At 50.7% G+C, this 27,370-nt stretch overlaps 2 protein-coding genes across 5 annotated transcripts in view; one reads left to right on the top strand and one right to left on the bottom strand.

The window, feature by feature from the left end:
- The window catches only part of C19H4orf51 (chromosome 19 C4orf51 homolog), a 76,362-nt gene that overhangs the window by 37,087 nt on the left and 11,905 nt on the right, over nt 1-27,370 (top strand). The window lies entirely within an intron of this gene.
- The window catches only part of ZNF827 (zinc finger protein 827), a 200,550-nt gene continuing 190,835 nt past the window's right edge, over nt 17,656-27,370 (bottom strand). Inside the window, exons 12-15 of one of the 4 annotated variants that reach the window (XM_060179000.1) lie at nt 26,232-26,423; nt 24,368-24,545; nt 22,558-22,585; nt 21,034-21,171 (exon numbers count right to left, since the gene is read on the bottom strand). In XM_060179000.1, the coding sequence (XP_060034983.1) occupies nt 22,558-22,585; nt 24,368-24,545; nt 26,232-26,423 (398 nt within the window). In that variant the 3' untranslated portion in view covers nt 21,034-21,171. Of the gene's footprint in view, nt 21,172-22,557; nt 22,591-24,358; nt 24,546-26,231; nt 26,424-27,370 lie in introns of all 4 variants that reach the window. The other 3 variants (XM_060179001.1, XM_060179002.1, XM_060178999.1) reach the window with 3 other exon arrangements.

Raw genomic sequence — 27,370 nt, 5'->3', positions numbered from 1 at the left:
AAAAGAAAAGAAAAGAAAAAGAAGAAAAACGAGTTTGTCTTTGCATCTAGGGACAATCTGAATGTTTGACAGGCACAGGCAGTTAAACAGTGCTCTGAAAGGTGATCATGCCTGCTGGTGTAGACGGTCTGGATGGGCCCCTGGTAGACAGTGAAGCATCTTGGCTGGGCCTGAGTGTTTTTGACAGGTGATGGCACAGCCCTAAGTGACAATGCAGTGCCACGAATGTCCCTTCCCAGAGAATTTTCTCTGGGCAGGCTCTTCCGGGCCCTGCAGCCCCAGGGGCTGATGGGAGCTCTGAGGCCTCAGCTGGGTCAAAGTTTCCATTGTCCCCCAAGGTGGTTTTCTCTCCACTAGCCCCGGCCCTAGACTTGGGGGTAAGGGCACGGAGGGGGACAGCAATTGTCCTTCAGCAGCTGTGGAAGGAGGAGGGCAGCCCCTGCGGCTTCTAACTGTCCAGCTCTGAGGAGGAGCTGGGGGAGGCTGGGACTGCCTCAAGAAGCAGCACCTCTCACCAGCTGCCTACCTGTTGTTTGTGCTCAGAAGGACCAGGTCTTGGCACACAGAGCTGCAGTGCCACCAGCAGTTGGTTTTTAGACAGGAAAATGTTTGCTTTTTTTTTAGGCAGTCTGTATGTCTGTCTGTCTGTCTCTCTCTCTCCCTCCCTCCCTCCCTCCCTCCCTCTCTCGTCTTTTTTGTCACAGATTGGGATGGCATCAAAACGTTCAAGTGGGAGATTCCACATCCTTCCTTCACAGTTCAAGCCATGAGCAATGACAGGATCAGGAATCTCTCCTCAGAAGCCTTTGTGGGACCCAGGGTGTCTCAGAAGGGCCCTCCCAGGTGGGCAGACCTCTCGGCCCAGATGTCTGAAGAGGAGGGCCCTGCCTCCAGCTAGTCTGAAGTGGGAATAGCTCCCATGGGACCAGCCAGCTCTGTCCCTCTGACTCAGGTCTTTCTTTTGTGCTACAGTGGGAGGCGCTACAGAAAGGGGGAAGAGAGGGAGTCGGGCTGTAGTGCAGCGGGCTAAGCGCAGGTGGCGCAAAGCACAAGGACCGGCATAAGGATCCCGGTTTGAGCCCCGGCTCCCCACCTGCAGGGGGGTCGCTTCACAGGCGGTGAAGCAGGTCTGCAGGTGTCTATCTTTCTCTCCTCCTCTCTGTCTCCCCCTCCTCTCTCCATTTCTCTCTGTCCTATCCAACAATGACAACAACAATAATAACTACAACAATAAAACAACAAGGGCAACAAAAGGGAACAAATAAATAAAATTAATATATATAAAAAAAAAGAAAGGGGGAAGAGTATGGTGTAGAGGGATTTTAACCAGTAAGGTGAGGAAAATGTTCTAAGGGTTTTTTAAAAAAATTATCTCTATTTATTTACTGGATAGAGATAGCCCGAGATCGAGAGGGAAGGGGGAGATAGGGAGAGAGACAGAGAGACACCTGCAGCCCTGCTTCACCACTTGTGAAGCTTTCCCCCTGCACGTGGGGACCAGGGTCTCGAACCTGGGTCCTTGTGCACTGTACTGTGTGCGCTCAACCAGGTGTGCCATCCCCTGGTCCCATTCTAAGATAATTAAAATAAATTATTTAAAATTATCTTTATTTGTTTGATAGAGACAGCAAGAAATCAAGAGGGTAACGGAAGAGAGACACCTGCAGCCCTGCTTCACCACTTGTGAAGCTTTCCCCTTGCAGGTGGGGACCAGGGGCTTGAACCTGGGTTCTTGTGCATTGTAACATGTACGCTCAGCCAGGTGCACCACCATCCAACCTCTTCAAAGAGAATTTTTTTTAAGGATTTTATTTATTTATTTATAGACATAGAGGGAGACTCAGAACCCCACTCTGGCACATGTGATACCAGGGATAGAACTCTACTTCCTTTCACTCTCTCCTCCCTTGAAACATAACCGCTGAGCTGGCTTTTATTCGACCATCTGTGCCTCTATTACTCCGTTAAAAAGAACTAAAATAGTCGTTCAGCTTCTGAAAGTACCAGAAGTCAAGGTGTTAGCACTGAGCTTTCAGGTTCTTCCAGGGGATCTGGATTCCAGGACGCTCTTCCTCCACCTTGGACAAACTCACACATGAGAATGCTCGACGCAGGGGGCAGCACACAAGTGCAGCTCTGTCATCCAAATCACCCTCCCGCCATCATGGCAACCAGGACTCCAGTACCCACAGCCCAGCACCTCTGCCAAGTACCCAGCTCCCAGCTGGCAGAGGCTGCCCTTCTCACTGGCATTTGGGACACTCCTGAGTGAGCAGGAATGCAGGCTACATACTGATGCCCTTACATGTGCAATGTGCAGTTACCCTCTGAGGGAACTGCATACACAGTGGTTGGGTTGATAGGTAGTCTTGGGGTAGCACCAAGATGGGAGCCAAGTCCCAGGTATTAGCAGCCATCAAGTCAAGGTCGTTGCCCTGGCCTTCTCTGCATGAGGGCCGTGCTCCCACAGAGTCTCCTGAGCCACCCGTTGGGTGGATGTGTGGTGCAGAGAGGAATGGTGTGGGCAAGGTTTGAACCCAGAACCCATGCAGTTCAACCCACGGCATCATTTTGGGGAAGAAGGTGCAAACGGTCCTACTCAGGAGTCCTCGGCAAGAGGGGGCAGAAGCAAGGTCCCTGGATCCTTGAGGGAGCTGGACGTTGTCACCAGCCTTCCTCCTCCTCTGAAACGCAAGGCTTCCTTCCTGCAGTGGGCTCAGAGATCGCGGAGAGAGAGAAGTGCTTTTCACATCAGAGGTAGGTAGCCCTGACTTCCTGCTGGAAAGAAAATGTCAGCGTGCGGTGTCTAACTAAATGCATTCTTTTTAAGCTTTTTTTTTTTATTCCCACCAAGTTATCATGGGGTTCATTGCCTACGTGACAAATCCATCACTCTCAGAAGACATTTCTCCCTTTCTCCCTCCCTCCCTCCCTTCCTTCCTTTCGTTCTTTCTTTTTTCTTTATTTGATAGAATAGAGAGAAACAGAGCGGGGAGATAGACACCTGTATACAGTACTTGCTTCACTCCTGCATGTGAGGAGTGGGGCCTTGAACCTGGGTCCTTGCGATGGTGACATGTGCTCTTATCCAGGCGCACCACCTCCTGCCCACCCCACCCCTATCTGAATGCATTTTGCGAAGTGTCACATACTTTATTCTGAGAACACGCTGTGTTCGACCCTAGGTGAGTCTAACTAACACCCATGGTTAGCCCCCTTCCTCCTCGGATCCTCTGTGTTCTCCTTGGCTTGCTTTCTCATCTGGGTTAAGTCCTCGAGCTATTTGTCATTCGTATGTAAAGGCTCTTCTGGACCGTGATGCTCAAGGAAAGAATTCAATTTTCACTTTTTAATTAATTAAAATATTGATTTATTTTCCCTTTTGTTGCCCTTGTTTTTTTATTGTTGTTGTAGTTATTATTGTTGTTGTTATTGATGTCGTCGTTGTTAGACAGGACAGAGAGAAATGGAGCCACGTGCGCTTAACCCACTGCACTACCGCCTGACTCCCAATTAATTAATTTTTAACGAGAGCAGTGCCTAGCTCTGGCTTCTGGTGGTGCTGAGGACTGAACCTGGGACCTTAATGTCTCAGACATGCAAATCTTTTGGCAGAATCATCGTACTATGGCCCTAGTCCAGAATCCAGTTTTTAATTTTATTTATTTATTTATTTATTCCTTTTTTGGTTGCCCTTGTTGTTATTTTATTGTTGTTGTTATTGATGTTATCGTTGGATAGGACAGAGAGAAATGGAGAGAGGAGGGGAAGACAGAGAGGGGGAGAGAAAGATAGACACCTGCTTCACTGCTTGTGAAGCGACTCCCCTGCAGGTGGGGAGCCAGGGGGCTCAAACCGGGATCCTTACGCCGGTCTTTACGCTCTGCACCGCCTGCGCTTAACCCGCTGCACTACCGCCCAGCTCCCCAGAATCCAATTTTTAAAGGGAGAAATTCTGAACTAATAACCACCCCTTTGTTTTTAAATCAATGCAGGCTCCCCTGTAACCACATTTGAACAAACAGACCCACTTCTGGAGACGCACCTGGCAAGCTGGAGCAGGTGTCATTCCAGCCCAGTACTCCCCCCCCCCCTTGGTCTGGGTTTGCCTGGTTCTGGGCCAGGCCACCAAGGCCACACATACTTTCTGCTTCTCAAAACGCCCGCTGCCAGGCTCTGCTTTCAACACCATCCTGTTTCTGTTTGTGTTCCTGCAGCTCAAGGCATCTTTTTCTCAAGGTATTTTGCTTCGGTCTCACCTTCCCACCCCTTGTGCCTGAAGAGGTTGATTTTGTTCCCCACTGGGGAGGTGGCAGGCAAGATAATCGCCCTTTTTCAAAGGCAGAAGTGCCGGCACGTGCCTGGTGGGCGCAAGGGCAGGGGAACCCCTCCCCTCCCTGGGTGGGAGTTCAGCACACCCCAGAGTGACAGCCAGGCTGGCAGGAGGCAGGGTTCCAGTGCAGACAGCTTGGGTTAAGCCTCCAGATTCACCTCCTGGGGTGAATATTCTGGAATTTGGTGACCAAGTCTGTATTCTTTGGCATAACCACTTGCTTTCCTTCTTTCTTTCTTTTTTCCTCTTTCTTTCTTTCTTTCTTTCTTTCTTTCTTTCTTTCTTTCTTTCTTTCTTTCTTTCTTTTTAAGAGGCCTTTCATATTCTTTTCTAAGTCTTCCTCTTTCCATAATGGAATCCTTATTTGTTAGTTTGTTTATGACAGAGCGAAAGAGAATCACGGCATCACTCTGGAGTATGCCATGTGGGGGAATCAAACTCAGGACATCCTGTTCAAGAATCCAATGCTTTAGCCACTGAGCCACCTCCTGGGCCCCATGGGAATCTCTTATTTATTTATTTATTTATTTATAAAAAGGAAACATTGACAAAACCATAGGCTAAGAGGGCTACAACTCCACACAATTCCCACCTCCAGGTCTCCATATTGCATCCCCTCCCTTGATAGCTTTCCTATTCTTTACCCCTCTGGGAGTATGGACCCAAGGTCATTGTGGGGTGCAGAAGGTGGAAGGTCTGGCTTCTGTAATTGCTTCCCCACTGAACATGGGCATTGACAGGTCGATCCATATTCCCAGACTCTCTCTCTTTCCCTAGTGGGGTGGGGTTCTGGTGAATAGGAGCTCCAGGACACATTGTTGGGGCTGTCTGTCCAGGGAAGTCTGGGTGGCATCATGGTAGTACTGTATAGTCCTGGTCATGGTGGAGGGGTGGTTTGGGGACTGGCCTTTCCTGGGTCATTGGTCCTTCTCTGGACCCCTGAACTTAGGAGAAGGCTTGTGGAAGGTGAGCCCTGAGGCCCTCTGGCTGGGGATGCCTTTCACACACAAGCGGCTCCAGGCTCATAGCACAGGCGGGGCTGGTGTGGAGACAGACCTCACATTTGGCATGAGCTTCAAAGGCTGCGTTTCCGGGTAGGGGTGGAGGGCTCAGCGCTGGGCAAATGCAGGGAGTGTGGCTGATGCCAACACTCACACTTAACTCAGAAGGAATATGAAACTGGGACTGGGAGATGGTGAGGTTTCCCCTGAAGGGAAGATCTGGCACTTTCTGGAGAGTTTGACACATGTGTGAAGTTCTTTCTTTTACTGCCCAACTTAATTCAAGAGTAGACATTTCTCCTCAGTGCCAGGTCTGTCTGCACTGCTGAGTCATTCTCCAGTGTCTGGGGATTAAGTTTCCATCCTCAACCTATCACCAAACTGCTTTCTTCAATCCTCCCCCACCCCAAAGCTGCAGGAACCTCACACATGCAATTTTACTGCTCCTAACAGTCACTTTTTCATTTAGTCAGAGGGACAGCAAGGAATAAAGAGGAGAGACATTACAGCACTAGACCTTCTCCTGGGGCCATGATACTTCCTTGTGGTACCTGGGTTCCTGCCTGGGCTATGAACATGGCAAAGCACATGCCCTATCTGTCTGGCCCCAAATTGCATTTTTTTTCTTTCTTATTTTATTTATTAGAGACAGACAGAAAAAAATGGATAAGGAGGGAGGAGGTAGAAACGGAGAGAGAGGGGACTGGGCGGTGGCACAATGGGTTAAGTGCATAGTAAGTAAAGACCCGCTCAAGAATCCCCATTTGAGCCCCTGACTCTGCACCTGCAGGGTGGTCGCTTCACAAGCAGTAAAGCAGGTCCGTAGGTCTTTCTCTTTGTCTCTGCCTTCCCTTCCTCTCTCAATTTCTCTTTGTCCTATCCAGTAAAAAGAGGGGAAAATGGCCATCGGAAAAAGGGAGAGAGACAATTGCTATGCTGCTTCACTACTTATGAATTTTTCCCCTGCAGTTGGAGACCAGGGGTTTGAACTCAGGTCCTTGTGCATTGTAATATGTGTACTCTACCAATGTGCCACTGCCTGGCTTCTCTCTCTCCTCCCCCACCTCTCCTCTCCCTCGCACTTTGCCTTTCCCTTTTCCCTTTCCCTCTCTCCAGAGAGGCAGAGGAAGCGAATAGAAGAGACCGCCTCACCAGAGCTGTCTTGACCGCAGTGGGGATTAGCCTGGGACCTGGGTCACACACATGACAGAGCAGCACAGGCTCCTAGTGAGCTGTTTCACAAGCATCATTCTTCTAGGTCGCCAGGAGCCATCTAGAGGATCAAGGCTGTGAGGTTCACTCCCCCCAACTCTTCCTTCTGAAGAATGGCAGGTAGCAGCCTCTGACCTTGGCTTCTCTGACAGTGTCGTGCCGCCTCACATCTTCTCCACTTAATCCTTCCCTGTCTTGGGGTGGGCTCCTCGTCCCCCACTGAAGTTGGCCTCTCCCAAGGGGTTTTCTTGGTGCCGCTTTGGCTGTTGCTACCAGGATGTCACCTCCCCTTCTCTGCGGGCTGCAGACTCTCGCTGTCTTAGAGTCCCATCGTGGACGTTCTTCTCCTCCAGAATGCTGGTGCTACAGACTTTTCTAGCTGAGAGTGTCCTGTTCAGACAGGAAACTGGTTTGAGATGCTTGCCAAGGATGGAATTGCTCAGCACAGGGGATTAAGAGGGGAGGATGGGTTAACAAAGTTTTTGACTGGTGGATACAGTAAGCAGGACTCTGATGGATTCGCTTGTGCAAAGAGAGGGAGTAAGAGGTAGGAGGAAGGGGAGTCGGGCGGTGGCGCAGCGGGTTAAGCGCACATGGCGCAAAGTGCAAGGACAGGCGTAAGGGTCCCGGATCAAGCCCCTGGCTCCCCACCTGCAGGGGAGTCGCTTCACAGGCGGTGAAGCAGGTCTGCAGGTGTCTATCTTTCTCTCCCCCTCTCAATCTCCCCCTTCTCTCTCCATTTCTTTCTGTCCTATCTAACAATGACGACATCAGTGACAACAACAATAAAACAAGGGCAACAAAAGGGAATAAATAAATAAATAATTTTTAAAAAGAGATAGGAGGAAGGTCCAGGGGTTAAAACTGATCCCCAGTTTCAGAGATGGGGAAACCGGGAGGGTGGTATGTCCTCATTAGAGACCAGGAGGACAGTCAGGAGCTGACTTGATGAGGAAGATGATGACTTCAGCTTAAGGCATCATGGGTGTTCACATGGCATTTCTCTGCCTGTTTTGTCATCCAAGTCTTTCTGTCTTAGCACTGCTGGAATTATCTTCCTAAAACACAGGTCAGATCATGTCACTCTCCTCAATTTTTTTTTTTTTCTGAATACAGGCATGTGCTCATGTCTGAGGCCCCTGAGGTCCCAAAATTCAGTCTCCAGCATCGTCTTAAGCCAGGGCTGAGCAATGCTCTGGTGTTATTCTCTCTCATTAAAAATAAGCTTCAGGGTCAGGGAGATAGCAGAGTGGTTATGCAAAAAAGACTTTCATGCCTGAGGCTATAGAGTCCTGGGTCCAATCCCCCACACCAGAAGTCAGGGCTGAGCCATGCTGTGGTTAAAATAGAGATAAGGAGCCAAGTGGTGGTGCACCTGGTTAAGTGCTCACATTTACAGTGTGAAGGACCCAGGCTCAAGCCTTTGGTCCCCACTGGCAGGGGGAAAGCTTAAAGGGTGGTGAAGCAGAGCTGCAGGTGTCTCTTTCTGTTGCCTCATCCCCTCTCAATTTCTCTTCATCTCTATGTAATAATAAATAAATGATAAAAATAAATAAAAGGCACATGAAATAAATAAAATTTAAGGGGGCTGGGTGGTGGCACACCTGGTTAAGCACACATAGTACTAAACATAAAGACCAGCGCAAGGATCTGGGTTTGAGCCCCCGCTCTCCCACTTGCAGGGGAGTCGCTTCACGAGTGGTGAAGCAGGTCTGCAGGTGTCTGTCTTTCTCTTTCCCTCTCCATCTCCCCCTCCTTTCTCAGTTTCTCTCTGTCCTGTCCAATAAAATGGGAAAAAATGGTGAGGAGCTACAGGTCTGTATTGGCAGCACCGAACCCCAGCGATAACCCTGGAGGAAAAAAAAAAGTTTTTCTGAGCTCTTAGTAACTAGACTAGTCGAACTGTTCAGTGTTGTTAGCAAGAGATTCAGAACCTGCCGAACTGGCTTTGTTTGGTTTCATCACCATCTCCTAGCACAACAGAACTCACCATGCAATTTCTCACCTTCTCTGCTTTTCTCAAGCTGTTCTTTCAATCTGGAGTGCCCCCTGCCCCCCACCCCCACTCCCTGTGAAAATCCTTCTCCTTCTGCATACACCTCCCGCCAAGCCTCCTCTCAATCCCACTGGAATGAATAACTCTCTCTTTACTATTTCCACAGCGACTTTTGTGTATTTTTTTTTTCCTGGTGCTGCAATACATTTGCTCGAACATGTGTTCCATCCTTTGATTGGTAATCTCCTTCCAACTAGGAAATGTGTCTTCATATCTAATTATTTATCTCTGTTTCTTACCAGCTGCTCACATACAACTTTCTTGATACTTGTTGCTCGTTAATGAATACAAAGGAAAGAGAGAAATTGGTCAAGGTTAGCTTGGAAGGGGTATGGGGGGGGGGGTAAGATGGAAATGGAAAGCCGGACTTGGACTTGCTTTAGGATATGGTCAGCACTGCAAAATGGATTTGTCCACAGAATGACCATGTGTAGTATCTGTTGTCCATCTATCTGTCTGTCATGTATCTACCTGTATCTGTTTCCTAGGTTCCCCTAAGATCCCAAATAAAGGGATTTCATATAATCATTTACTTGGGAAGTGATTCCAAGAATAGGGGGAACTAGAAAGTCTCCTAAGTATGAAAAATTCCATCCAATCTGGAAACTTTGGGCTGGGATGGGTTGAGTCATGAGAGAGGCCTGGGTATAGGGCTGAGGAAGGGCTCCTAGTTCAAGACAGGGTGCTGAGACACAGAGTCATGCGCATATGCGCTGTAGGCTCTTAACAGTAGACAAGCCCAACTGGAGAGTCGTTCACCAGCAGAAATGATGGTTCTGCTCATTTAAGAAGAGACATGGCCTCTGTGTAACCAAGACCCCTCCATATTCAGTTCCTGAAGCTGTGGCTCTTGTCTGGTGTCATAAAGAGACCTTGATGGATACCTTGTCTGGTGTCATAAAGATACCTTGATGGATAGTATGATGCTGACCCCACTGTTACCCCCATTTGTTTAGTTGTGGAAGAGGCTTATTCCAACTAATTTGATTTCTTCAACCCTCCATTATTCTCTTCACATGTTACTTTCTCATCAACTTGTGTTTATTTTCAGCAGCACAAAAGGGGGGGGGAGAAATATTATCTTTATGTTCCAAGTCTTGGAATAATATACAATTCCTAGCCTCCCTTCTGCAGGCTGGCACAGAAACACACATCTAGCTGAGTGCATGTCTGGGGAAAGGCTGTGCTCTGTGTATTTCTGTAGTCACCACCAATCCTTGCTGAGTTAATCTCAGGACAGCTAGTTGTGGTTTCAAGATGGAAGGAAAACAGTGATGACTGGAATCCAGAATATTTCAGTGTTCACTTATTCATTTCCCACGAGGGGTAGCTACTTCCCTGCCCACCCCCGGCTTTGAGAGAGAGATTGATTGATCAATCGATCTGTCTCCCTTACTGTACGTCCTCTATTGACAAAGGAAATGGCAGAGAGATTTGCTCATTTTACTCCTGGTTGAGCTCTTTTGCTGGACACCTGTGCATGGTGATGGGGACCCAGCACAGCCACCAGGAGAAGAATGTTCACTTCTGGAGTCAATCTGAGCTCCCACGCGGCTCTTCCAGGTCGAGGAGGTGTGTGAGGTGGAGCCAGCCCACAGCCCTGCCAAGGTACTTCCGCGAGGAGAGTCTTAGCAGAATTCCACCCCACAGAGCAGTCCAAGACAAGAGCAAATCCCAGAGAAAAGAAGACTCAAAGGAGGAGACCCTGTCATGGTGATGAGAGAGCCAAGGGCCACCTCTCTCATGCCACCCAGCTCTGCCCTTGCCCCTTGCCCAGCTCCCCCTGGGGGAAGGGAGAAGAACTTGCAGGCAGCGTGTCCTGGCTGGGTGGAGCTGATGGCACCTCATTTGCTCTCTTTTTTTTTAATTCTCTTTATTATCTATTGGATAGAGCAGCCAGAAACTGAGAGAAAAGGGGGTGACAGAGAGATACCTGCAGCACTGCTTCACCACTCACAAAGCTGGTGGAGTCTGGGAGTTGAACCCAGGTCCTTGAGCATTGTAACACGTGCGCTCAACCGGTCGTGCCACCACCCGGCCCCGACCTCACCTGCTTTCTGCACTGCTGCTTTCTACTCCTCTCTTCCCCTGCTCTGCCCTGCTCCGTGGATTCCGCTGAGCATCTTCCCAGCCTTCTGAAACATGGCACTCAGCCATGGACGCACTCGGGAGTGTGGGGGAGTCAGCACTCACCGGGGCCTCTCGACTCTGTTCTTCTGTCCCAGAAGCCAAGATGCTCAGATTCACCTGCACAGCTGAGGATGCAGCCCCTCCAGGGTTGCCAGAGGGACGGAGCCCCAGCTGCTCATGCGACTGACTCCGCTGAGCACCCTCGGTTTGCCTTTCCTTTAATACTTTCTGTGCTCTTTCTAGTTCCCCTTTCTCTTTCTTTTATTTTTTTATTTTACTTATTTATTATTGGATAGAGGCAGAGATAAACTGAGAGGGGAGGGGGAGATAGAGAGGGAGAGAGACAGAGAGACACCTGCAGCCCTGCTTCACACTCACAAAATTTTCCCTTTGCAGGTGGGGACCAGAGGCTCGAACCCAAGTCTCTCTCTCTCTCTGTACTTATCTTAAATATTGATTTATTTTATTGCCACCAAGGTTATTGCTAGGGCTCAGTACTGACACTACAAATACAGTGCCCTCCCCCCCCATTTTTCCCCCTGTTTTTTATTTGATAAGATAGAACTTGAGAGGGGAGGAGGAGACAGAGAGGAAAGAGAAAGACACCTGCAGACCTTATTCACCGCTTGTGAAGCCTGCCCCCTGCAGGTGGGAAGTGAGGCTTGAACCAGTGTCCTTGCTCATGGTAATGTGTATACTTAACCGGGTGTGCACTGCCCAGCCCCCCCCCCAAATATTTCTAGTTGATTTTTTTCCCATTATGTCTGTTGGGGTTTGAAAATGTTGATGTGCCCCCGTTTTTGGTATAAACGCCTCACACGGCAGCTGGGTAGGTGACTCTGCTTGTAGGTGTAGGACTTGTCTGCCCGAGGGCCTTGCTTAATGCCAGGTACCACACATGCGGGAGTGTACTCTGCCTCATCTCTCTCTCTCTCTCTCTCTCAGGATTTAAATAATAAAATGAAATACTGAAATAGTTTCCAAGGTGGGGGCTGGAGGCTTGAACCCAAGTCTCTCTCTTTATATATATTTATTTTTCATATTTATTTATTTATTTTATTGCCACCAAAGTTATTGCTTGGGCTCAGTGCTGGCACTACAAACCCAAAACCGCTTTGCTTCAGAAGACTGACTTTCACTTGTTTAGGAAGAATCTTGGAATCATTGTATATTCTTGGTTATCTGTTAGGACCAGAAAGGCCTCAGAGACCCACAGTTCTCTCATTCTCTCCCTCTCCCTCCTTCCCATTTTCTTTCTTTCTTTCTATTGTCAACAGTGTTCTATTGCTGGGGCTTGGTGCCTCCATTACGAATCCACTGCTCCTAGCAACCATTGCTGCCTTTTCCTTTTTTCTTTCCATTTTTTTAATTTTAATTTTATTAGCGACTTAATAATGATTGACAAGATGGTGGGATAAGAAGGGTACAGTTCTGTACAATACCCACCACTAGAGTGTCGTATACCCTCTCCTCCACTGGAAGTTTCCCAATTCTTTATCCCTCTGGGAGTATGGACCAAAGATCTCTATGGGGTACAAAAGGTGGAAGGTCTGGTTTCTGTAATTGATTCTCCACTGGACATGGGCATTGACAGGTCGATCCACACCCCCAGCCTGTTTTTATCTTTCCCTAGTGGGACAGGGCTCTGGGGAGGTGAGGCTCCAGGACACACTGGTGAGGTCATCTGCCTAGGGAAGTCAGATTGGCGTCATGGTAGCATTTTCAATTTGGTGGCTGAAAAGCATTAAGATATAAAGCAGAACAAATTGTTTAATAATCAGGACTCTAAAGGTAAGAATAGAGCAGATGAGATTTGGGGTCTTCATGTTGGAAGAAGCTAGGAGGTCTGTTTTAGGTAAAGGAAAGTGAGAAATTGAGAAGGGTTGGAAAAAGAGAAACACCTGAAAATCCACTTCATCACTTGTGAAGCCTCCTTCCTCTGGGTGGGGAGCGGGAGCCAGAGCCCAGGTCGCTGCACGCTCTGCGTACGCTCAACCAGGTGCACCACCACCTGGCTCCCTCAGCCTCTCTTTTAATGAGATGCCCAGAGCCAGGCTTCAAGCTCAGGTAATTGGGCTCCTCTACTATGCCTCTCCTGGCTTTGAAGTGAGAGTCAAGAAAGTCTCTGTTCTGAGTCAATGGCAAACCAAGAAACAACGAACTCAAGCTTAATGCCACGATGGAACAGACACTCCAAGGCTTTGGAGATTTCCTTTTATATGTGGCTGCCCCTTCCCATGTGAGATACTCTGTATCCCCTGAGGCTCAGAGCCAGCTCTAAGGAGAGAATGAGGCTGAGGAGTCATAGAGAAGGGGGTCTGGCTTGCTAACCTGAGACCACCTGGGATCTGAGAAGGAAAAGCCTGGCTGCTGGGGTCCTTGGCCTCTCTGTACACCAAGCCCAGGCCCTGCCTGCTTTGCTCCAGGCCTCCCCTTTGCCTCTCTCATCTGCTGGCACACAGTGCTAAATAAGCCTCAGCCTCGTGGGGCTCCTGTTTCCAGAGAACTGTGTCAGAACGTGGGCTGGGCTGTCTTGCACGTTGGGGACAGTCCCTGTGGCTTTGCTCACAGGCTCCAGAGTTTCCTGGGGAGGGCTCTAGGTTTGGACACTGTCTTCTGGAGATGTGGATGAATCACGGCGAGTTTGCCTCCACCTTCCCACATTCCCTTGTTGAGCTGCGCCGTGGAGAAGAGAGAGAGGAGGTCCGGAGCGAAGAGGGAACACAAATCTTTATTTGCGCTGGCACCTCAGAGTTAGGTGAGAGAGAAGCAGGTTGGGCCACGTGGAGGTAGCAAAAATGGCCGCCTCACGCAGTAACCTTTCCTGCATCTAAACACCGAAGTGAAGGGCCGGCAAGAGAGTGAGGTGCGGAAGAAAAAGGGCTTTTATGGGAGTAGCTCTCGGGAGAATGGGAAGGGGGAGGAGTAACCATAGCACTCCAGGGTAGGGTAATAACTCTCGCGAGAATGGGAAGGGGGAGGAGTAACCATAGCACTCCAGGGTAGGATAATAACTCTCATGAGAATGGGAAGGGGGAGGAGTAACCAAAGCACTCCAAATATCGCGGGGAATCAACAGTGCTCTGAGGGCACAACATGGCGGAACAGGCACTCTGAGAATTTCCCAACTCTCACAGGAACTAGCAATAGCCTGAGGGGACAACATGGCAGATGTGATTGCATTTGCACAATTTCCCAGCATTCCCTGTTCCTACAGCCTGTGAACCAAGCTTCCTCGTCCAGCCCGTCTGCGAGCCACCTGGCCTTGGGCAGGCAGGCAGGCAGGCAGGCAGGCAGGCAGGCAGGCAGGCAGGCGTTGTGATGCCATGATTCTGCCTGTGGGGAGAGTGAGGACACACGGGCTTGTCAAGCCTTGCTGGCAGGCTGGAGAGATAGCTCACAGGGCATGGTGCATGCCTTGCCAGACTGGAGCCTAGGGACATCCGGGTGGAAGCTCCGGCTTGTGGTGTCTCTTCCTCTCTCTGTGGCTCTGTGTAGTTAAGAGGTGGCCTAGAGCAGGGATTTCACTGCAAGAGGCTCCACAAAGACAAAAAAAAAAAATGGAAGGGTTTGTAGGCTCCCCTGGGGCTGGTGCGGGACTGAAGATGGTGGGGGGGGGGGTGACAAGGTTTGGTGGCCATCCAGTGGGGCCATACATCACAGAGATAAGGGAGTGGAGCTGGAGCTTACAGTTCATCTATTTTTAATTTTTAAAATTTATTGGATATAGTCAGAAACTGAGAGGGAAGGGGCGAATAGGGAGAGAGACAGAGAGACACCTGCAGCATTGCTTCACCACTCAAGAAGCTTTCCCCCTGCAGATGGGGACTCAGGGCTTGAACCTGGGTCCTTGCACATTGTAACATATGCGCTTAGCCAGGTGCACCACCACCCAGCCCCAAGTTCACCTATTTAACAGGACCGTGGGGTACGTAGGTGTGACCTCAGCATAAATTCAAGCAGGGGCCACAGGATAGGCTGAGAGGGGCCAGGTTTGAGGGCCCTGTTCTGAGGGAGAGGGTGACACGCAGATGCCAGGGGGTGAGTGTGAGCCTGCTCCCCGGCAGCTGCCTCCCAGACCAGTGGTTACTTATCACCAACAGTGCCCGTTCACAGAGGAAAGGATGTCCAAAGTGATGGCTGTTGGCTTTATATTTCTGGCTGTTCTCAACCACAGAGGAAAATGTGAGGGCAGTGTGGAATCTCAGACAAAGTCAATGTCTACATAAGGAGAAACTGCTCCTGCTCATGTGGGGTTTCCAGTCCCCTCCCTGGTGCCACATGTGCCAGAGTGGTGCTGACTTCTTTGTCTCTGGCCTGCTCTCATGTGAATCCCCCACTCTCTCATATGAGATAAAGTCAGTCTTTAAGAAGCCCAAGACAGAATTGGTATTTGAATCAAGTGAGAAAACTTGATTTAACAACCCAAAAAGATAACCATTGAATTAACATCAAAGTGATAGTATCCAATTAGATCCTGAACCACCCGGACTGGTCATTTTCAAATGGCATCTCCTACTTATCATCTCAGTTTACAAAAGGCGAATCTGGTCTGCCTGAATGTTAGAGAGAGTGTGAGGGTCCGGGTGGTGGCCCGCTGGGTTAAGTGTACATAGTATGAAGCACAAGGACCTGCATAAGAAGGACCTGCATAAGGATCCAGGTTCAAGCCCCTGGCTCCCCCCACCTGCGGGGGGGGGGGGTCGCTTCACAAGTGGTGGAGCAAGTCTGCAAGTGTTGATATCTTTCTCTTTCCCTGTCTTCTCTTTCCCTCCCCACTCAATTTATTTCTGTTCTATCGAAAAGAAAAAATGGTCACCAGGAGCAATGGAATTGTAGTGTAGGCACTGAGCCCCTACGATAACCCTGGAAGAAAAGAAAAAAGAAAAAAAAAAGAAAAATGTGTGTGAGCTGAGAGATTGCTTATTGAATAGAGAACACATCTTGCTTGGCAGAGCAGTGCAGTAGTATCTTTTTAAATTTTTATTTATTTTTCATTTACTGTTGGTTAGAGACAGAGAAATTGATAGGGGAAGGGGAGATATAGAGGGAGAGACACAGACAGACACCTGCAGCCCTGTTTCATCACTCGTGACGCTTTCCGCCCGCAGGTGGGGACCAGGGGCTTAAACCAGGGTCCTTGTGCACTGTAAAGTGTGCGCTTGACCAGGTGCGCCACCGCCTGGCCCTATTGGTATTTCTCTTATTTCTTTCTTAGCCGCCCCCTCTTTTCTTTCTTTCTTTTCCATTTTTCTGATTCATTCTTTTCTCTTAAAAGATACAGAGAAAAAAATTAGGTTGAGGAGGCCCCTCAGCAGAGATATTGCAGGTGCCTGATGTCATGATTCAGCTCCCAGGATCACATCTTAAATATTAATTAAAAGGCCAATAAAGCTTGAAGACAGAGAAGTAAACGTTCAAGCGAGGCGGCTCGGTGATTTCTTGAAGTGAACCAAGGGCGTCATACTGAGCTTTTACGTTGTGAAGCGGACAGAGCAACTCTTGCTGCTACTTCTTTATCAGCTAGACTCACGGGAGAGCTCTGCTTGGGAGGACAAAAGAAAGGAGTTTTAAAGACACTGTACTTTGAACTTCTCAATCTCTCCTCTCTCTCCTGGCCACGTCTTACTCAGGTACCTCCCTCAAATGCTGAACTATTACTTGCATAGTAATTACTAGATAGATTATTATTTAGCTTGTAAAACACAGAGCAACCCTACCCTCATTAAGATCTCAGAGTTGCCAAACTTCATTAAGATAAATGGAATTACCCATCTGTTCCTCCGCCCCCTCTGGCTATGAGGTCAGTGGAGTGATGTTAGCAGGGGTGGGTAAGGCTGGTGGACACTTTTAAATGCCTCTCAGTAATTTCAGGAAGGACTGGGCCAGCAGCTGTAGCGGATGATGGATAGGTCTGAGACCTTAATGGCTATTAATGTCTTACATAATAACCATCTACATTCTAAGGCGGCTTTGTAAAGCTTGCATGTTGCAATACTTAGCAGTCGAAGTGGATCTTTCTTTCTTTCTTTTCTTTTCTTTTCTTTTTTCTTTTCTTTTCTTTGCCTTTATGCTTATTGCTGGGTTCAGTGCAGGCACTATGGCTCCTGGTGGCCATTTTTCTTTTTTTCCATTTTATTGGCTAGGATAGAGAGAAATTGAGAGAGGAGAGGGAGATAGAGAGACACCTTAAGACCTGCTTTGCCACTCGTGAAGCATCCCCCTGCAGGTGGGGAGTGGGTTGGCTCAAGCCTGCATCCTCGCATGGGTACTTGTGCTTAGTACTATGTGTGCTTCACCTGGCGCGCCACCACCCAGCCCCTGTGGACATTTCCTTAACCTACTCAAGAGATATTAAAAAAGTAAAGAAACAAGCAAACAAAAACAAAGCACTGAGACTGACTCACAGTCGAGGGCAACCTAGAAAGAAAAAAGAAACCAGAGGCTAGCCAACCCTTTTCTTTTTCTTTTTTTAATTAGAGTATATTATACTTCCAAACTGGATACACTAGAAATTGGCAATGCAACAGAAGATGCAGTTACTGTCAAAATGACCCTGTACAGCCTTGTAATGCAAAAAGCTTTATACAATACAAATTCTCAGTAATGTACACAAACCTTGACAGTGTGATCATCCGAACATAATATGGAGAAGTTGAAAGGAAAAGGAGAGGAGAGGAGAGAGAAAGTGCTGGGAACTCGAGCTGCATCACTCTGGAAAAATAAACTCACTTTCATTAAGAATGCATAGTGAAAACAGAATTGAAGTCAGCTGGCAGGTGGACTTCTTGAAGACCTCAGTGTTTTACACGGAAAGGCTCTCTCTGAGATATGCCCTTTCCTGAGTCATACCGCAAACCCAATTCAGGGGTATGTACAGATTCTCAACGGAGTCTGAAAAACACGGTCAATTTTTTTCTTTATTAATAATGACAATAATAATAATAATAATATAAAAAAGTCAAACAAACTCCAAACACACCTTTTTCTCACTCAGAAAACTTTTTTTTTTTTTTTTAATATTTTACCAGAAAGATGGATGACTCTTTCCAAAGTGCAAAAAAAAAAAAAAAGTTGCCCAATTACATGAAGCGTAACCAATTTGTTCTCTTATAAGTCCAGCGGCAAGCAGTGAAAGGCGTGGCTTTGGAGCAGCCCTTTCCCCACCTTGAAAGTGTCAAGCCAGGGTGTCCTATTGCACAGGTGGGATGCTGTCACACTTGCAGTCCTAAGGAGCAGGGCCACCCTTCCAGGTTTTTAACCTGCCTGTGCCATTTGCTTTGCCTGCAGGGCTCTCTTCAGGCTCTCTCTGCTGTCACCACTGAACTCGTAATCTGAAAGCACACCATTAGCCAAGTGGCACATTCTCCATTACATGGGGATAAATACATGACTTAAAAACAAAACAAAACAAACAAACAAACAACAACAACAGAAAAAAACCACCCTCCTGTGAGCCCCGTATCCTTGGAGGGGATAGCCCACAGCCATCCTTAGTGTCTTTCACTGAGACACTGACACGGTGAGGTTGAGTGACATTTCAGCCAACAGCAAGTCTCTCAGTGGGCGAGGGAGTAGGAAAATCTTCCCCAGTCCCCAGCTGTTTCAGCCTCCCTGTCCCCTCACTCAGGGGACTTCTTAGTGTAAACAGGTTTGCCAGGGCTGGGCCAAGAGAAACACAGCATGCCTGCTAGTCAGGGCGAGGAAGGGTGGGCAAGGGTGGGCGTGGGGAACCAGGGTATGACAGTACAGTCTTCTGGCTTCCTGTCAAACTGTACCAATTTCCAGGGGGCTATCAGTGAAGCAAACTGACTAGAGCAAGAAAATGCAGGGTGCTTTCACACGCTCCTTCCTCCCCACCCCTGTGAAACAGATGAAAAAAATATCATCCCAACTCGAGGATAGCGCATGGTGGAAACAGCAAGGAAGTAGAAAGCGTTTCTCCTGTACACCAGCTCCTCAATAGATAAATAATACATAGACCTTTATGTTCCAAACTGCCCATTATCACACAAAGCACATTTCCTCCTGGTCTTTTGGCCTGTGTCAGATTGGAAATTCTGATATCTTAAAAATGCGAGCAATGAGCACATTCAATCAGCCAAAGATTCTTTTTTTTAATCGTCATTACTTTGTAAGATTAGCAACTGACCCACATCTGCTTCTTGCTGTGATTAAAGTGCTGCATATTCGTTGCCGTTTTAGTGATCACAACATAAGAGCTTTAAATAAGTAGAAAGTTAGCCTCCTAGCAGGTTAGATCTACCAGGCGTTAGCAAAATGGAATACAGAGTTATTAATAACATGGAGAATACCACTATAGCCAGACAATCTACAAACACAATGGGGACTTCTCAGGGGCCATAAACCCAAGGACGAAACAGCACCTTTTGTTTTGTTGGGTGGTTAAATAGCAAAGAGGTCGTGACTAAATTTGCAGACATACAGACTACTCATTCCATTAGAAAAGGTACATTTTCTTCCTTTTATTTTACTTTTTCCTCTTTTTTTTTTTTTGCAAATGAGAAACAAAAACTAGTGCAAGACCAAAGCACTGTGCAAAACTGCCATTTCTTTCTTCTTCTTCTTCTTCTTCTTTTTTTTTTTTTTAGTCTGAGCATTTATACCCAGAGTCTATCCAAACCCCTTTTGTTTAATCTCGTTGGCTGGATTTAGCAACCATAATTCTTTTTTTTTTTCCACTCATACATTTTTTTTTCCTGCAAACAAATGGTAACCACTGAATTAATACATCATACATATATGTATATATATAATCTGCCCTTAAAAAAATGACGCACCGTGTGCGTGTCACATAGCCATGGTATGCGTACGGACACACACAGAACACACTGAAGTTTTCGGATGCCAGCTGCAGTGCCGCCAGGAATTTCTTCCGGGTCGGCCTCCTGGTGTCTTGTCACTTCTGCATAACCAGAGAGGACAGGTGCCCGAGGAGAAATCTCAGACTGCACATCCCTCCTCGGCTCAGCACCAGGCCGGACTGCTCTGTAGCCAGAAAACAAGAGAGGGGCAGGTGGTGAGGGGGCTCAGAGTGAGGGAGCGGCGGCTTAACCCCCTGAGCAAGGGCCCAGTGCTGGCACACAGGGTGTGAGACAGAAACATCCTGGCAGCGACACATAGATCATTTGCCTGCTCGTTCACTCGCTCGCTCGGAACCCGTCAGCACCCCCCAGGAAAAAAAAACAAAAAACAGAACGCTTGGCCACGAAGCTGACAAGTGCGGATGGCTATTAAGGACACTCTTGAGGGTGGAACAAGACAGAAGTCCTCTGGGGAGAGCCAAGTCTCAGAGAAGGGTGGGGCAGGCATGCCTGTCAAGGTAGGAAGGGGTGTGCAGGGAGTCACCTCTCTGCAGATTGGACCAAGCAGCTTTCGGGTCAATGCGACCGGCTGTTCCTCATTAAAGAGATACAGTACATGGATCCAGACCCTTGGGAGCAGGGGGCCTGTAGGTTTTTGCAGCAACATACACCTGCTGGGGTTGTGTCTTAAGGGGTGTGTGTGTGTGTGTGTGTATGTGTGTGTGTGTGTGTGTCTTTTTTGTCTCTGTCTCTCGTCTTTTTTTTTTTTTTTTTGGTACAGAACGTGGCTGTCCTCAGACAGTCCCTGCTCTCTCTCTGAGTCCCAGGTAAGCGAGAAAGGAGTGTTTGGGCGAGGGGATCCTGGGCGGTGCAGTCTGAGGCCGGGGAGGTTGGAATGTGAGATCCAAGTGGCTCTGGGGGTACAGTGTGGTCAAGGGAATGAGATGGGCGAAATCCGAGTTCCGGAACCTGTTTAAGCGCACGGGGGAGCCGCGGCCACCGAAGGTCAAGGCCTGGAGTGCCAGGCTGCGTTGGCCGCCCCCGCCCTCGTGCACGGCGGTCAAGGCCACGGTCTGCAGGGCCTGGGAGGCGGACATGACCGACAGGGGCGACAGGAGGCTGCGGGGGCTCCCCACCACAAGCAGCGGGGCCCCGGGGCTGGCCGGCGGCCCCGGGGGAGCAGGCCCGGGGCCCTTCTTGTCATCCTCGCTGGAGTGCTTCTTGACGTGGCGGCTGAAGACGAAGGGGTGGGTGGTCTTGAAGAGGCACTCTTCGCAGCTGAAGGTCTGGCGGGGGGCGTGCTTCAGCTTCTTGTGCAGGTTGAGATTGTCCTTGCGCTTGCAGCTGTAGCTGCACTGGTCACAGTGGAAGGGCCGCTCGCCCGTGTGCACCCGCACGTGCTCGATGAGCTTGTTGGCCGTCTTGGACAGGTAGCCGCACTGCTCGCACTTGTAGTGGTTGCCCAGCCGGTGCTCTCGGCTGTGCGTCTCCAGCTCCAGCTGGTTGCCCTTCACCGTCTGACAGATCCTGCACTTGTATTCCATCTTGTAGTGGGTCTTGAGGTGGCATTCCATGGCAGCGGGGCGGTTGGTGGAATAAATGCAGAATGGGCACCTGCAGGGTGGGAGGTGGGGTGGGGCCGGGTGGGGGTGGGGTGGAGAAGCAACGGGAGGGGAGGCTCAGCCCTCGCTGGGTGCCCAGGCCCGCCTGCTCCCCAGCCCTCTGGCTCCCCCACCCTGCCGCCTCTGGGGGGTGGGGGTGGGGGCCACCCTCTTTTGGGCGGCTCTCAGGGCTGACCCGGCTGTCCCCCTCGAGGGAGGAGCTCCATCCTTGCCCTGGGTGCCCTGCTGTGGACCAGTGGGGGCACCGGGCTCCCCGGAAGGGGGGCAGAGAAAATGGGCAAGAGGTAAGTCTTCCCCCCAGCTGCTCCCACCAGCCCCCCAAGCCCGCCCCCCCACTTCCCCGCTCCCCAGCGGAGGTCGAGACCTCAGCTCCTCCCCTCTACGCCTGGAGCAACACAGAGAACCGACTTTTCATGCACCACACCAAGCACACGCAGAAAGGCTCAGAGTTTTGAAGAACAGCTTCTAAAGGGGGTGGGGGTGGGGGGGATCTGCCTCCAGCAAACAGAAAGTCACAGGGGGGAGGGGAAGTCAGAATCGTGCTGATTAAAGGGGTGTTAGGAGGAGAAGGCCCGGATGTGTGTCTGGGGTGTGTGTCTGTGTGTCTACTGAGAGATGTAGGCCTAGCACCTGCTGCTGGGGCTCTCTCTACCTGGGGAGGGACCGGGACGAGGGCCGGGGGCCAGGGGAGGGAGCGAGGCAGCGTCCACTGGGACCCTGCAGACACTGCTGGGCCATCATCCCGTCATGGAAGTGGCAGTGAGAATAGTCACAGTAAGCCAGCTGCTGCTGACTGCTGAGCCGGTAGAAGCAGCGCCAACAGCCTGTCTCTATAGCTCATGGAAGCCGCCGGCTCCATCCTGTCCTGGTCTCTGTGTCGCCCAGGCAGCTTCAGGTTCCTGCTCTGTTGCCTGCTGGGGCCCCGGAACAGAGCTGGGGGCCCTCTGGGAGCTGGCTTGCTCTGGCCATCCATCCTCAGCAGTGAGGATGCTTTTACAGAATCCGCAGAGCTGCCCCCTCCCCCCCAACGCCTGCTGGCCCGGGGCTGCAGCCAGGGCTGGGACGGTGGCTGTGGGGGGTGTGCTCTCTTGGCAAAAAGAAGGCGGATGGATGCAAAGGCGGCAGCCTCTGCCACCCTGGCTCGGCACCGGCGGGGGCAGGGGTGGGTGGCAGGGCCCGGGAGTGGACTGTCCCCAGAGGGAGTGGAGAGGTGGTCAGCAGAACCCACACGACCCAGGGCACTGCGCACTGTTGCCCAGCACCAAGCTCGCCCGCTAGCCCTGGGACCTCAGCTCACAGAAGAGTGCACACGAGAGAAATATCAAGCCCATTCCCAGGTGAGGTGCACACACAACCCCTACGCCAAGCTGGGCCTTACCTAGAGGAGTCTGAAACTCACCACTGTCCTGAGCTACGGCAAAAGAAAAATAATAGTATAATCTTATTTGATCTGCATTGACGAACAGGATTATAGAGTACAAGCAGTCCCATCACAGAAAAGCAATTGAGACGGAGACGTCGGCGGTCTGTTTCGGCTTAAAGGACATTTCTGTGACCCACAGCTCAGCCTTTCTTTTGCTGCTCAGGCAAAGTGCTCAAGGGGGGGATTCTGGGCTCCCATTTATTTCATGGGAAAGACACTCTCTCGGGCAAACGTGAATGCTCTGAGGTGGCAGAGGGGGGGAACAAAAGAGAGCAAACCCCTCCCAAAATTAAAAAAAAAAAGCCAAAGACTCAGTGGGTATAGCCAAAAGGCATTATCATATATATGCTACTTGGTCACCTTAGAACATGAGCTATGACACAGGGTGCTGGAGAGAGTCTGAACCCACCAGAACGTCCCCGTGAGTTCTCCCCTCTGGGCTGGAGATGTGGGGGGAGGTCCCTGTGGTCCCCAGAAGAGGCTAACTGGATGGTGGCTTGGATGCATGTGATGGGGCTATGGGGAAGGGCTAGGCCAACCACAGGATACATGGCTCTTTTCACATTAAAAATGAAAATAAATTAAAAAACACACGGCTAGCATTTAGAAAGGGGGAACAAACTGAATCGAAGCCCCAAATCAGTTCCGCTCGCGGTTCTCTTGAAACATAATCCCTCCCTGCCTGCCATCTCCTCCCACCCTCCCCATCCCTCAACTGCCTCCCACCCTGTGAACCAAAACGGAATCAGCCAATAGGTGTGCTGTCATTTCCCCACTGCCCCACCCACCCCTGACTTCTCTGGGAGGGCAAGTTTGGGGGGGAGGGTCCCCCTGATCAGACAGGAGCCCAGGTGAGGGGAGCTGACCTTACACTGTCCCCAAAGCTCCACTACCAGGCGGCCTTCTGGAAGGTTCCATCCCAGCCCCTTTCGGAGGCCATGGCAGCTCTCTTGGCCAGACAAGTGTCTGGTGAGCTGGGGGACTCCAGTCGCTGAGCCTCTGGGGTGACCCCACACGGTGCACTGGGATGGCCATGTGCAGAGTGGGGCTGGCAGGCATCGCCGGCTCTCTGACATCTGTCCCCAGGCCAGTGCTGAGAGGCCTGGTCGCAGACCACGACTCGCCTTGCAGACAGCAGCTCACCACCATCTGCTGTCTAGGTGTCTGGGGACAGGGAGAACACGGGACTGGGAGGCCAGAGCTGGGGACGGTTCAGCCGGGAAACGGGTTGTCCAGCAGGCCCGAAGACACAACAGCACAGCCAGACCCGAGCGCCACGAGGCCTCCCTCTGCCGGAAAAACATCACCTCCCATCACTTTGGATGGGCAAGGGCACTGGAGGGTGGGGCCGGGCTGTTGTCCCACTGGCTAAAAACACATCTGAGAGCATCTGAAAAACACGGCTGACAGCGGCCACAGCGTCATGTGTGACACATAGGGATACCAACTCTGAGTGCGTTGGCATCGAGAGCAGACAAGATCCCAGCCAGGAGGGGACTGGGTCCTGGCGAGCTGCCTGCTCCTGCCCATTCTCAAGCTGCCCCCGGGTTTGGGGCAAGCCCTGTTGGCTGTTGTGTCTGACCCCCGGGGGGTGAGGGGGCAGGTCTCATTCTCAGGCCATTAAGGGAAGGAAAGGGCCCTCCTGACTCCCCCCCCCCCCCCGGCCCCCACTTCCATCCCCCCAAACCCGCAGGGGAGGGGACAGGGCAGGGGAGGATGGGGTTGGTAACAACGCAGTAAAAGGTTGTATACTTGCTTTCCTTACTTGAGCCCGCCCGTGGGGACAGTGTGGCATTTCTTGTGCTCCAGCAGCTGCTCGGGGGTCTTCATGAACTTGTGGCATACGTCGCACTCGAACATGCGGGTGATGAGGTGGATCTGGAGGTGACGCTCAAACATGCTCTTTGTCTTGCAGACAAAGTTGCAGAAAACACATTCGAACCCTGGAAGGATCGGAGCTGGGTGTACAGGCATGCGGGAGGGGTACAGGAGAGGGGCTGAGCACCCCTCCCCAGCTCTGTTCGCTGAGTCTACAAGGAGCTGCTCATCCAGTTAGGGTCCCACCCCCACCCCCTCTGCCTTGCCTGCTAGCCAGTTGAAAGGGATGCAGATTGTTGGCAATTGCTGGGGTCTCACTACTCCAGGCTGGCTTTTTCAGACAGACAGACAGAGGGACAGAAAGAAAGAGACCACAGCAATGATGCCTCCTTCAATGTGATGGGGACCAGGCTCAGACCTGGGCCAGTGGTGCCCGTGGCAAAGCTGAGTGCTAGGCAGGTGAGCTAGGCAGGTGAGCTAGCTTGCCAGCCCCATGCGCGTATATATATATTTGCTTCAGTCATTGGTGCTCAGTGCCAGCACTACATCCACTGCTCCTAGAGGCCATTTTTTCCTTTTTTTTTTTTTAGTTGGATAGAACAGAGAGAGATTGAGAAGGGATGGGGAGAGAAGGAGGGAGAGAGAAAGGCATCTACAGACTTGCTTCATTGCTTGTGAAGCTTTCCCCCCGCAGGTGGGGGACGGGGTGGGGGCTCGAGTCTGGATGCCTGTGCAGGTCCTTCCTCTTAGTACTATGTGCACTGAACCGGATGCACCACCGCCCCCCCCCCCGATAATTTCCCTTTCACTCCTTCTCTCTGTCTTTCTCAGTAGAGACAGAAAAGGTGGAGAGAGGAAGTCGGGCGGTAGCGCAGCGGGTTAAGTGCACATGGCGCAAAGCACAAGGACCGGCGTAAGGATCCCGGTTTGAGCCCCTGGCTCTCCACCTGCAGGGGAGTCGCTTCACAGGTGGTGAAGCAGGTCTGCAGGTGTCTGTCTTTCTCTCCCCCCCTCTGTCTTCCCCTTCTCTCTCCATTTCTCTCTGTCCTATCCAACAACGACAACATCAATAACAACAACAACAATAAAAAACAACAAGGGCAACAAAAGGGAAAATAAATAAATATAAAATTTAAAAATTTAAAAAAAGGCAGAGAGAGTGAGAGACCACTGCACCAGAGCTTCCTCCAATGTGGTGGGTGCCGGGCTTGAACCTGGGCTGTGTACTAACCAGTGACCTGCAGTGTGTACTAATCGCCAGCCTGCAGGTTTCATGTGCTGGGGTGGAGGGGTGGACAGGGGCCCCTGCCCAACACCCTGCTCCGCAATGTTCTCAGACTTTTGACTTTAGGAGAGGCGAGGGGCCAGGTGGTGGCACACCTGGTTGAACACGCATGTTACAGTGCACAGGGACCAGGGTTCGAGCCTCCAGTCCCCACCTGCAGGGGAGAGCTCTGTGAGTGGTGAAGCAGGGCTATAGGTGTCTTTCTGTCTCTCTCCCTATCACTCCTTTCCATCTCAGTTTCTGGCTGCCTCTATCCAATAAATAAAGATAATAAAAAAATTAAAAAGAGAGAGAGAGGTAAGAGCTCAAAGACACTAGACACCACTGCCCCACCATTCAGTGAACTCCCCCGTGACGTCCACGACGCTCCCCTGACGCCAGGGACGCGAACCTAGGGCCCCGTGCACAGCAAGGCCTGTGCTCTGCCTCAGGGGTGGGGGGAGAGATGTGCATTCGCAGTTTCAGGGCCTGGCATCTGCCCGCCGGTCCTGACAAGGGCGCACCGACGTGGGGAGCAGCCTCTTACCTTTCTCCGGCTTCTCCTCGCTGTTCAGGGAGGGCTGGCCCCCGGGCACCACGGAGATGACCAGCAAGTTGCCCGTGCTCTTGGTTTTCTGGGAGCTGTCCGAGTCGTCTTTGCTGTTGGCTGAGTCACTCAGAGCCGAGAGGGAGGAGGAGGAGGGGCTGTTGGATTCGCTGGGGGTCTTCCTGTCATCCCCTGAGCAAGAGAGGTGCCCCGGCTGTCAGGAAGGAGACCTATGGCCCTGGGGGGGGGGATTCCCCAGCTGCCCCTGTGCATCCAGGAGTCCCGGTCCAGCAGCGAGAATGCCCTCTCTTGACAGGTGCTGACTGAGGTGCTGCTGTGATGGAAGCATGTGAGAGTGGGCAGGAGGCTGAGGGTGCAGAGTTGGGTCTGTAGATCCGGGCAGACTGGGCTGCTCCTCACCTGGGGCTCTGGTGGCCACCTCGACAAGCCCCCCAGTGCTGTGTGTGTGTGTGTGTGGTGGGGAGGGGGGTTGATGGTGGGTGCCTGGACTCTGTAGTGAGCTTTCTATCAGTGCCACAATCTGGCCAGTGCCAGTCCATCAGTGACAAGTTTTTTTCCTTAGTACTCTAGACACACACACACACACACACACACACACACACACACACACAAACTTTCATCTAACTCCCAGGCTGATTTTTTTCATTCTTTTTTTAATTTCAGAAAGGGTCAGACACAGAAAGTGAGAGAATAAGAGAGAGAGAAAGGACAAGCACCCTTCCCTGGTGACATGGCTTTCCCATGGGGAGCTGGGACTTGAACCTGGGCTGTCTGAAAGGCAAGGCACGTGCTCTGCGCTACACCTCCTGGCCCCTGATGGACAGATTTAAATGGGCATATTTTGGGTCAATGTGGAACACCTCAAAACAGCAACTAGATACCTGAAACTCTCACTGTGAGGCCACCCGTGTATCATAGGGACAACAGACAGCAGCCCTTGAGTAGACTGAGCTCCTGCTTTTGTAAATAAAGTTTTATTAGAACTCGGCCCCCTGACATACCCACTCATTGCTGTGTCACCAGAGGCTGCTGTCATATTTCAGAGATGGGCTGAGAAGTGGTGGCAGGAGCTGTGTGTACCGGACAGTTAAACTACCTACTGTGCGGTTATTAGCCAA

Source organism: Erinaceus europaeus, chromosome 19 (assembly GCF_950295315.1).
Source record: "Erinaceus europaeus chromosome 19, mEriEur2.1, whole genome shotgun sequence".
NCBI classification, from domain to species: domain Eukaryota; kingdom Metazoa; phylum Chordata; class Mammalia; order Eulipotyphla; family Erinaceidae; genus Erinaceus; species Erinaceus europaeus.
The sequence above is the reverse complement of the archived record's forward strand: the minus strand, read 5'-3'. Positions and strand labels throughout refer to the sequence as shown.